The 11,644-nt window shown below is 44.0% G+C and overlaps 1 protein-coding gene across 1 annotated transcript in view; it reads right to left on the minus strand.

Annotated features, from left to right (window-relative positions):
• The window catches only part of mtus2a (microtubule associated tumor suppressor candidate 2a), a 34,287-nt gene extending 23,017 nt beyond the window's left edge, over window positions 1-11,270 (minus strand). Inside the window, exons 1-3 of the mRNA XM_053442074.1 lie at window positions 9,210-11,270; window positions 7,523-7,781; window positions 3,407-3,658 (exon numbers count right to left, since the gene is read on the minus strand). Of these exons, the coding sequence (XP_053298049.1) occupies window positions 3,407-3,658; window positions 7,523-7,781; window positions 9,210-11,270 (2,572 nt within the window). The remainder of the gene's footprint in view (window positions 1-3,406; window positions 3,659-7,522; window positions 7,782-9,209) is intronic.
• Between the last annotated feature and the right edge of the window lie 374 nt (window positions 11,271-11,644).

An 11,644-nucleotide genomic window follows, 5' to 3' on the forward strand; every position in this document is an offset into this window, starting at 1 on the left:
CCTGTGTTCCCCCCGGTATCCTCGATGGAAGGATGTGTGAGAACTCATCTGTCAATCTGTCTGTTCGTTGCAACTGGGGTTGCGGCGAGAGGAGGCAAAGATCCCAGAGTGAAAGAGGAAATACAAGTACTGCAAAGATGCTTCCTGTCGTTGCACACCTACTGTATGTGCACACATACACAAAGAAAACAGGTTAAACAGCATGAGAGCCTCTGGAAATTAGAAACGGAAGATTCTGATGACCTCTCATGACTGCCACTTAATGTCTAGATGTATGCAGTCAGTACAATCCTACTGAATGTTTCACAAACTGCGTTGGACTTTATAAGGATTTCAAATGCAATTATGTTTTGGTGAAATCTCCAATTCAAATCAGAGAAGAGTTTAACAAAATGTCAATCGTATTTTCTGTCTTTTAATTTGCCCCTGGGATAAAAAAAAGATAACAATCCATATGAATTGAATCCAGGTTGCAGAAAAGACAAATCACAGTAAAGCTTCTAATATCAAACATGCCAAAGGCAGGTTAGACGCACAAATGCATCAGACGACCCTCTGGTGAAAGCTCAACAAGTGCACCCAGAAATAGACGGAGTATAGGACCTACAGTCGGGCCGTTTCATCCGGAAAGTTCAAACGGAGCGGGGAGTTCCGATGCCTCGCAGCGAAAGGTCACGAGCACCACACAGAGTCAAAAGTGGAAGTAAACGTTCCCGCCCTGCCTTTCTCGAGGTGTCACACACGCAAACGGGCGGACGCAGGGAAATGAACATCAAAGCGTATTAATCTTCTGCCTCTCATGCTCGATTCCAGTTCGGTCTCACTGAGCTCAGAGTGGCAGCGGGGAGAGGAAGAGCTGGCTTCAGGCAACACCATTCAAAACTTCTGCTCTTTCGTGCTCTGCTGGCAGGTGTTCCTACGCTCTGTTAGTGCACGTGTGTGTGTGCCTGAACAATATTTATAAAGTCGTCATGTCTACTATGTCTATGCAGTTTTGAACTACATGTAGGTGATAAATTAACGGCATAATTTAACAGGCGTTTTAAACCAACAGCTGCTTAAACAGACAATACGTTAACAAGCGAGCGATTAGGCCTCAGTTGTGTTACCGTGTAATTTATCTTCAAGATTTAGTGGACGCACTTGTTTCCTGTAACACAAACAGTCACATTAAGTCTGATTTACGTAGCCGGGGATGAACTTGTAATCTTTGGCCAGACCGATGCAGCACAGGCTTCTCTCAGGCCTGGATCTCATTTCATTGATTCATGATATTGATATTTGCAGGGTAATTTATTAAGTACAATACAAATGAAGCTGTTAGCTAGAAAGAGAGAGAGGGGGGTTCAATACTGTTGTTTATGTTTGTCTCTGACAACAAACCAAAATACAGATGGTGAAACTTATAGCTGAAAGTGGCTGTTAGTAGTGTATGTGTCGTGAACAATATATTTTTTTAACTCTTATTACTTTTCTGTTATACACTGATCTTTTTACATTTCGACTTCAGTGACAGTAGATGCTGGGGCAAGATCACTTTGAGAAACCACAATGTTACATATATACAGAGAGGAAAATATATCTTTCAGAAGATCCAACTCTCTGGAGTTTCAATGTGGAAGAAATTCATGTTCCCATGTTCAGCTGATTTAGATAATGCAAAAAATTGAAAATTAATAAGAATACGGAAAGATAAGGAGAAGAGGAGCTCTGCATTTCGCTTTTAATGCACATTTCTTTCTATAGCTGTGAGGACACGGATTGACAGAATGCAATTCCTAGCCTTAAATGTGTAGCCCTAATCCTTAAATGTCTGATTTAGCACACACACACCAACACGCACACATACATTGTTAATAAAGACTGGTCTCCTACTGTTTTTACCCAAACATGGAACAAAATCATAGGAAAAACATCAGAGATGAAAAAGAATGATAAACTCAACACCAATGCCTTGTGTCAAGCTTTAAAAAAAATGACAACCTCCGCATTCACACTTTCTTTCAATTATCAGGTTCTTCTCCAGATACCTAAGGGACTCCTCTTTTCCCTGCTTCAAGGCAGATGAAGAGGTACCTCCCCCCACATTACTCCCAGAGTGTGTCCTCATATTCAACCAATTGGAGAGAGAGAGAGAGAGAGAGAAAAAGAGGGATAAAAAAAAGTATAAAGTACAAAAGCAGGGAATGGAGAGATGACATAACAGGGGGGCTGACGTGCGTGAGAGTGCAGATGCTGTACGTCATCTGTAACTGGGAGAGGAAGAGCAAGTGTTCCCTATGTAGGTCACATTATAAAGACACACACACAGACACACACACACACACACACCGACCACAAATTCAGCCAACTACCCAACCAGACTGAGAGGCAGCACGGAAATCACAACATGCATGTGCACGTCCAGGTGACCGTGAACATAAAAACTATTTCCCCCCAGTTCAGTCAGCAAACTGATCTCTCATCGGAGAACACTGACTGAACTTGCAGCACAGACCCAGTTACGGGGCTGTTAAATAACTCATGAATCCCTGGACTGACATATTGTGCTCTGTTATTTCTACATACATTCACGATAGATAAAAGCTGAGCTGTCAAATGGGGATAGTTAATGACCCAAAGTGTATTTTTCAGTATGGCAAAAAATGAAATATCACTGTTTCTTGGGTAAACTGTGAAAATGCATATTTTTTAACTTTTTCTTAAGTCAAGTCATCTAGTTGTCTTGTCTGTAATAACACATCAGCTCTGCTACATGCATGAAAACCCATCCTGAAGGAAATTCTCAATGCTCTGACCTAAATAATAATAATATGATAATTATTTGTATTGACTAATATTAGGGCGTCTTATTGGGTCGATCACGTGAAACGAATGCACAAACAAAAGAATACTGAACTTTAGATGATTGAAAGAAATCAAAATACCCCTCTATTAACAAATACACATTCTACTGAAAATAGCTGCATACTCTATATTGTGTCTTTTTGTGTTAAATTAAATGTGCTTTATAAAACCGCAGCTTTGTTTCTAACTGTATGCAGCTTGTGTATTAAAAATACAGATTAGAGAATACATTGTTAGTGAGGCGGAGCTCAGGAAGAGAAAGCAGACTGCACCATAATGAATGTGTGTGTGTGTGTGTGGGGGGGGGGGGGCTGTTTATGCTAATTATATTCATGAGGGGAATACATAGAAGGAGGCAATAAAAACAGTATGGTGATAATAATAGTGCACTCATGATGATGATAAAGTGGGTGTTTTTGAATGAGCCATTAAGCTAACTGATAAATACCAGTATGTTATGAAAAGGACAAACCGCACGATGCAGCAAAAACTAAACACCCAGCAGGGATCAGCTCTCCCACTGGCCTGCGTCTACAGATTTTATAATAAGCGCACTCACAGTGAGCTGTCCTGCAGGGGTCACTCTGCGAGCTGTCTGCGGAGTGGGCCGAGGAGACGGACGACACGCTGGAGCTCCTGACGAACCCGAAGGCTGCCAGGCGGCCCGCGGGGTGACGGCTGGAGTTGAAGCCCGGGGGGCGCAGGCCCGACTGGCTCGCTTTGGGCAGCAGGGACCTGACGGCGGCGGACTGGGACTGGGCTGCGGCCATCGCTGGAACCGGAGGAGAAGTGTGTTGGGTGAACACCTCATCTGTTAGAAAAGCACAAAATGAAGAATTATGGTGAATCTTTCTTTAATCAGTGCAGTGACCCTTCCAAATGGGCCTGTTTGGGATGGGATGTTTGCTTGGCCTGTGGTGAGGCTCTAGAGAATGAATTATTCAGATTTCTCCTCAAATCATCCTCAAACCTTTTATTGGTTTGTGTGCTGGACGTTGTGCGTGCAGAGCTTTTTATAAACGGCCTATGATGCATGGTGATGTTACAAAACATTTTGTTCATCCTACCTGGTTCATCTGCACTGATTTTACAGTCCATTAATGTCATTGAATGAAACTGAATTAGTTTTTTTACCATCTACGTGTGTGGTCCATATATAAGTTGGAATGACTGACAGGTGCAATTTGACTTACATTACATGTCAGCTATTTTAGATCCATCAACACAATCATCACACCCAAGTTATCAAGTTTTCATCTGTGCTGTAATAATAATAAAAACATATCCGATTAATAAAAAGATGTGGCTGCGATTTTGACTATCGATTTGACCCAGTTGCCGACCACTGTTGTTGTGAATGTAGAAGAAGACATGTTCAACCTGGTCCACACACTGAAGACACACTGCCCTGTACCCAGTGACTGCTATATGTGTATTATTTATAGCTCATGATCCCCCCCATTTCATCTCAATTTGTAATTAGTAGCAATTATGCTTCTTTCCTCACTGAATCATGTGTGCTCAACAGAAGTATAGACAGCAAGATTGTGTGTTTGTGTGTGTGTGTGTCTGAGTGACAACTGTAAACTCATTAACCACCGCTGACAGCTAAATAAATGGAGGAGATTAAGCATGATGTTTGTTTCCCCTCGTCGTTCATCATTCTGTGTTGATGAAGCTCTCAGCAGGCACCAGGAAGTCGTCTGTGTTATGTCTCCGGTTTCTACAGCGAGCAAATACTTTAACCATATACACAACAACATGCTAATAGCTGCTGGTGGCTGTGGCCGTGCCTGCAGACTGGGCTGTTGGCCAGCGGTTTCTCTAATGCTGTAAACACTGTTATGACAATTTAGGAGGTAGGCCATTTATCTCTCCAGTACATACATTAGGTTTGCTTGGATTCATAGTTTATAACATTAACGGTAATGCTATTATTCATTATTCCTTGTAACTGCAGGGGTTACAGTGAATCTGACAGCAGTCACCCAAATATCCTAAAAGCTGTGGTGGAAGATGCAGGTTTTTCCAGACGTTAAACCACAAAAGAAAAAGCTCAAATGAAAGTTGGATTAAGCGAGTGAAGACAAAATGAAGAAGAGAGAAAACATCTTTAGGAGGAGACAGACAAAGACAGGGAATCAAAGAGAGGATGAAAAAGTCATCACAGCTGCACGGTGGTGGCTTTTGTTAGTGAGCAGTGGGGAGAAATCCTCCCTCTCAGTAATCTATGATTTCCAACAGCAAAACAGATGAAATGTGCAGGCATGAGTGACCATGGCACACACACACACACACACACACACACACACACACACACACACACACACATTGGGCAAAACCCCCAGGCCTTTGAATAGAAGCCCCATTTTGGCTGCCCCAGCTCCCAGTAAAGGGTCTAGATCCTGCAGAAGAAAAGCATTATCCCCTGCTGGCCGCAAAGATAAGGTGGGCAACCCCCCCGCTTCTCTCCACAGCGCTCTACAGGACAAGAGCGACAGTCGAGGGAGGGGAGACACAAAATAGGAAGCCCCTCTTGAGTGGGAAGGTCAGAATCATTAAAGATAAATGCCCAGATTTGCCTCCTGCAACCTCTCCCCTCCAATCAAGCCCCCTATGAGACACCTAAGAGACAAGGGAGAGAAGTGGGGGGGACAAAAATCCACTTTAGGTTGGACATCAAGGACCATCTCTCCTGTTCAATGAGAACACACATTATTCTGAACGACCTAAAAGGAAATGCTTGAAAATGCTCGTTGTCATTTTCATTTGTTCCTTCCTTCCTTCCTTCCTTCCTTCCTTCCTTCCTTCCTTCCTTCCTTCCTTCCTTCCTTCCTTCCTTCCTTCCTTCCTTCCTTCCTTCCTTCCTTCCTTCCTTCCTTCCTTCCTTCCTTCCTTCCTTCCTTCTTTCCTTCTTTCCATACTCCCTCCCTCTCTTTCAAATCCCCCAAATCCCACCTGCAAACCTGTAAAGTGGTTCTCCTAAGGAACAAAATAGGACTAAAATTCATGCAAATGTGAATTTAGGACACACACTATAAATCATAAAAGCCTGCAGGGTGTTTTCCTGGGCTTGCAGTTTCTCCCTTCAGCCACACAACAGATTTGAATAAAATAAATTGACTTTGCCTTCAGGACTGAAACACTACCTCCAGTTTCTCAAAAACAAAACAGAAAGACACCACATCCATCCACTGGCTCTCACTGAAAGAAGGACCCAAACTTGAGGTGAATTATGTAAATACAGCTCAGAAAAGTCAATGGGACGGACAGCCGGGATAAGCACTATAATGACCGACCGATTTTAATTACAGACCAAGGTGAGTTGCAGCAACCTGCACAGATTTCCTCCGTAAAGCGTTAAATTGCATGTTATTAAATGTGATACTTCGGTGCACCGCAATCTCTGCAGCTCGACCGGAACAAAATCGCGGCGCTCGGCTGCTGTGAGGGAGGGGGGGGGGGCTGGGCGCCTCAACATGCAGAAGTACAGCTTCAACACAAATGTCCTGTGGTATGATCTTCATTAGAGTTTAAAACCTGCTCCATAATTACACAAGTCGAGTAATTTGTATCAGGTATACTATAGCTATCTAGTACCATTAGAGTAATGTACAAATATGGGAAAAATGGAGAGATTATAATTCACAAAAGGCTAAAATGCTTTAATTTACAGTGATGGAGAGAAGAGAAAGAAAGGAAAAAACATGGTTAGAGGTCAGATGTCTCCAGAACACGGGTGAAAGAACAAACAGAACAAAAAAAGGCAAATGGAACTCCATCAATTATGATCCTACACACAGTGACGGAAGCTGATAATGCTGACCAATATATTCAATATGTATAATAATAATAAATGCACTGTGTGTAAGCCAGGGTGCAACATTGATGAGAGATGTTTCAGGCAGAAAAAATACTGACGTTATTTAACCGTTAATTGCTCTGTACTTCAAAGCCTGTGTTCCCCAGAGGGCCGAGCAGCAGCATCAAGAGGCCCTACATCTGTATTTATAGGGATTATGATAAGGATGCCTAGCACGCCATAAAACTGTGCCGATCAATTCTATACGTGCAGCTTTGGGTTGTGTTTGAATGAATGTACATATGTATTTTCACTGTGGGTCCAGGTTATCGCACTCAGGGAAAGAGCAGATCAAATATGCATGTAAGTGATAAATGCTGCAGCTTTCCAGCAGAGTGCCGAGCGATGAACAAATTTCATACTCCGATATTCCGGGGACGATCGTGAGCTGTAATGCAAATCTCACTTCAGCAGTCGGAGGTGCTATCAGAGACATCTGAATTAGAAATTTGCTGCGTGAAGAAAGAGAGTGAGCAAGCCTAGTTATTTATTTTGTTTTGTAGATGGAAGCCTCCCGGAGCAATATCACTCCCCTCAGTATTTCTTTAAACCTTCCAATAACATCAGCCCAAATTAATCTCAGAGAATGCATTTTAATGAGCTGCCTTCATCTCAGGCCAATTTTAGGAAGAGGAAGAAAGTCCCACAACTCTTCGTTGCTGCATAGGAGACGAAAGATAAGGTAGCTCTCTAGTGTGTCAAATTCTGGGTTGTGTACTGTAGCTCCACAGAGACGGCCTCCATCTGCCATTGCAGCTGTTTTCTGAGAGGGAAACCAAAAAATGACATGCTGCGAGAGAAGATTTTATGTACCTGTGTTATCTTGGCTTCTCTGACTGGTTGCCGGGATGACAGGTTGGACTGGCTGGCTGAAAACCAGTGCCGACCTCTGCCCCTGACCAGGTCCTCTGCCCTTGGCCGCATCCGTAGCCGCCCTGTTGACAGCTCCCAGGCCGAGACGCAGACCTCGGCCAGAGCGCAGGAGACTGCCACTGCCTCCGGCCGGATGGGCTGTCCGGGGCTGTAGCGTGTCCTCAACAGAAGTCCCTTTGAAACTGCCAGATCGCACCACCTAGAAGTCATGCCACCAAAAATACCATTAAATACCCACTTGTAACCTATTTAGAGATCTCTAGCATAAACATCATTTTGCACACTTGCATCATGTTTGTATATCCTCCTTACAGTAAAGGAAAGAAGCTAATGTGTTTACTGATTTAAGTCTTCCTGCCAACACATGATTACTTTTGTGTATTTTGCCTGTGGACACGATGAGAACAAAGCTTTGATGCACCATGTAATCTAATAGCAGATGCCATAATCATATTCTACATCTTTGAATGTATCCACAGGCATGGACTCAAATCTCTGTCATCAAAAATTCAGTTTGAACAAAACCAATGATTCAAATATGATATGACGGATCATGTTCAACAGATGATTTCTGATAACAAGAAGTTCTACGTTTTGCAGGAGAGCAGAGTGTCACACATCTAGTTGTATCCGCCGCAAGTAGCTTGTTTAACATCACCGGCATCATTTTGGAGTAAGTGGAATCTCTTAATGGAATTGCTCAATGTATGGGTCTCTCATGCAGTGTGATATGAAGCCTTGAGAATTCCCATGTCCCTGTGGGCTTTGTAGTTGAGCATGCATTAACTATTTATTTCCACATGTTGGAGCTTGATGCTGCATGAATATGAATTCCCAATAAAGCTATTTAATCAGAATCAATAAGGAACGACTTTAAAGCAATAAAGCTCTTGTGAGAATGGGGATAAAATGCAGAATATCTGCGATGAATTATACATAGTTTACTGAGGGATAGAATAAATATGGAAACTAGCTGGGGACATTGATATGAGGAGTCAGGAAAAATGATGTGAAGCTTGTCTTTGGACTTCATAGTCGTGTGGTGGGAGAATAATTGGGAAACTGGACCTCAAGTAACAAAAGAATGCAGCATTAATGTTTATAACATACTGCAAATCATACAGTAATTATCTGCTGCTAATTGATGCAACAATCATAATTCAAATTCAATCGCTGCTCCCTTTTCACCGTCTGTATGAATGAACAGTGGACTATAGAGTCTGACTGATTTATCGGTTGGACGATAAGATCTACCCATATGGGCCGTTAACAGACATGTTGATATCAGCGATTATGTTGTCGATACGAAAACCTTCATTTTTACAGAATAAACAATGCAAGAATTTAATTTTAAAACATTTATTGACTAAATTCAAGTTATATACAATTAGTTGGGTTGGTGTTTTCTTTTATTTATGGTTATTAGTTTATGTTTAAACTAAGCCTCAATTACATTGCTTTACCACTATTGGTCCATTTATTGGAATCAGATTTTTTTTTTCTACTCCTTAATATCGATCACAGCATCGGCCACCAAAATTAAAATCAACAAAAAAAAAGACATGAGAATACAAGCTTCTACTCAAATCATACAAAGCACTTTGAGTACAAAGTACAAAATACTCACCTCTGATGGTGCACCATAGAAGTTGTCTGCTTTACAGCCCAGTTTGGGGGGTGCTGTGTGGCTGTGCGGGTGCACATGCGGAGGGGCATGTGTGTGTGCAGGGGGGACGGTGTTTGCATGTCCAGGGGGCCTGATACTCCTGCTCACTACACCTGGTGGGAACATACTTGTCTGCATGTCTTGCCGGTACTTGTCATACAGCGGATTGGAGGCCATAAGCACTGGAGCTGCTCTGGGTTCTGTCTCAGGCTTGGAGGGGTCTTTAGCGTTGTCTTTGAAGGAATTGGGTGCTTGGCCCTGTGCGTATGTCGAGAGCCTGGATGGTAGAGAGGATACCTGATACGGCCCGTCTGCAGCTTGGGGCTTGAACTGAGGATTCTTTCGGACATAGGTGATAATTTTAGGGCGAACTCCTTTAGGCTTGAGTTTTGGTGATGGGGAGCTCTCTCTGGGGCTGGGGTTGTAGTTAGAGTGGGGGGAGCTCTGCTGGTTGTTAGGAGGCGCTTTGGGGATTCCGCTTGTGCTTATATTAGTTCTGACTGGTGCTCTCAGGCAACTGTTGCCATAGCCCTGAGCTGACGTCGGTACAGCAGGGTTGCATCCTGACGGGATATGTCTAATCACTCCAGAGACATTCCTGGAAACATGGTATACAGAGGGTTGCCTGCGTGGTGAGCCCTGGGATGTCCTCAGAGGAGAGTGAGGAGGGGTTGATGACCTGGATTCCATCCCTGTTTTGTTAGGACTGGAGCAAATCCTTCTGTATGTGAATTGAGTCTCTGGTCTCTTCTCTAAGGTGGAATGGTTGGGAGGACTGGAACTAAGCCTTGTTGCTGCAACTGGTGTTCTTTCTACGGGCACCTCCTCCCTCTGGGCTGCCTGGTTGGGCTGCCTGGACTGGCAGAATAGAGATGTGTTATAGAGATGGGAGAAATCTGAGGGTTCACGTAAAGATGTTTTTGTAAACTTTGTGTTCGACCCATTACTGTATGAATCTGGAGTGTGACTGGGAGAACTGGGTTGCCCTGTGTTATCTCGATATGAATTGGACTCTGCTGAGCTCCTCGCTCTCCCCATCTCGGTCTGACAGAGAGGTCTGACAAGCTGCTGCCTTCGTGGTGGAAGAACCCTCTCTTCAAATCCAGCCCTCCTCCTTTCGCCCAGCCCCACGTTAGAGGACATTGCATTTCTGTGATGGCTTCCATCCCTCTGTCTCTGATCCTGGCTGCAGAACTGAGGATAGTCATATATCTCCTGAGGATGCAATGATGCCGAGTTCTGGTTGACATCTGCAGGGACTGCCCTTCTCCTGGTGTGGGCTGAGGTAGCATTGTTGACATTTGGGTAAGGGTGGGTCTTGGGTTGGCACAGAGAGATAGGAGATGGCGCTTCTCCGGTACAGTCCAGAGCACTCGATAAGCTCCCGCTGAGGGCGATGGCTGACAAACTGGACACAAACACATTTGTCTCAGACTTGGACTCCTTCAGACCTCCCTTCCCCCTCCCTGTTGAGCCTGCCACGCATGTGTCTAACTCTTCAGTACTATGAGAGGCAATCCTTTTCTGCCCCCCTTTGTCCCTCTGCATTCTCCTGTCCACTTTGTTGCTGTCGTTGTCATTTCTCCTCATGCCGACCGAGCTGGAACTGGCAGTTGAACTGGAGGATATGGACATTGGACCCTCATCTCGTCCATCCCTCAGACTTCCTCCATCGTCTTCCTCCTCGTTCTCCTCCTCCTGATCCCTGTTTCTCAAGAACGTATGTATCTCCTGACACTCTACAAGCTCAAACTCTCGGAGGTCAGTCTCCAGGCATTGCTGCTCGGAGCCCCAGATCACCAACTTGTTAGGGGATTCACTTTGAGACACCAAAGGAGGAATTGAACTTGTGCCGTATCTCGTGTCCTTTGTCAGTCTCCTTCCTCCTAGATCACCTATAGAAGATATACGATTGGCGTTATCATCCCCAGTCTGGGGGAACTGGATCTGGGTTTTGTTTCCGATCTTATCTCCTCTGTCCACACTGACCCTCAGGCCCTGAAAACTTGTTGGGATGCTCATGCTGGACTGATTATTTTGACTTGTTCACAATAAACACCTGCAGGTTGCTGGGGCCATTAATGGAGATAAAGAAATATTTCTATTGCATGCCTCTCCTCGACAGGGTCTTCGTGACGATGGCCCCTCAGTTGAGTGTTCCAGGGACGAAATGTCATCTCATGAAATCTTTTCCACCTCAACCCCCCTGCTTACTTTGTGTTTACAGTGTGTAAACAAAGCCGTCTCTGATAGGTCTTCAGGGAGATGGTGGTTTGTTCGATCTGAAATAAAAATGACAAAAGACACTGTAAGCAAGAGCAACTCATATGCCTGAATTACAGCCACTTCTGTAGAAGCCATTACGCTTGCGGGGCCAATTTAGCTGCTTTATATTT

The sequence above is a fragment of the Pleuronectes platessa genome, chromosome 15, assembly GCF_947347685.1.
Source record: "Pleuronectes platessa chromosome 15, fPlePla1.1, whole genome shotgun sequence".
Taxonomy (NCBI): Eukaryota; Metazoa; Chordata; class Actinopteri; order Pleuronectiformes; family Pleuronectidae; genus Pleuronectes; species Pleuronectes platessa.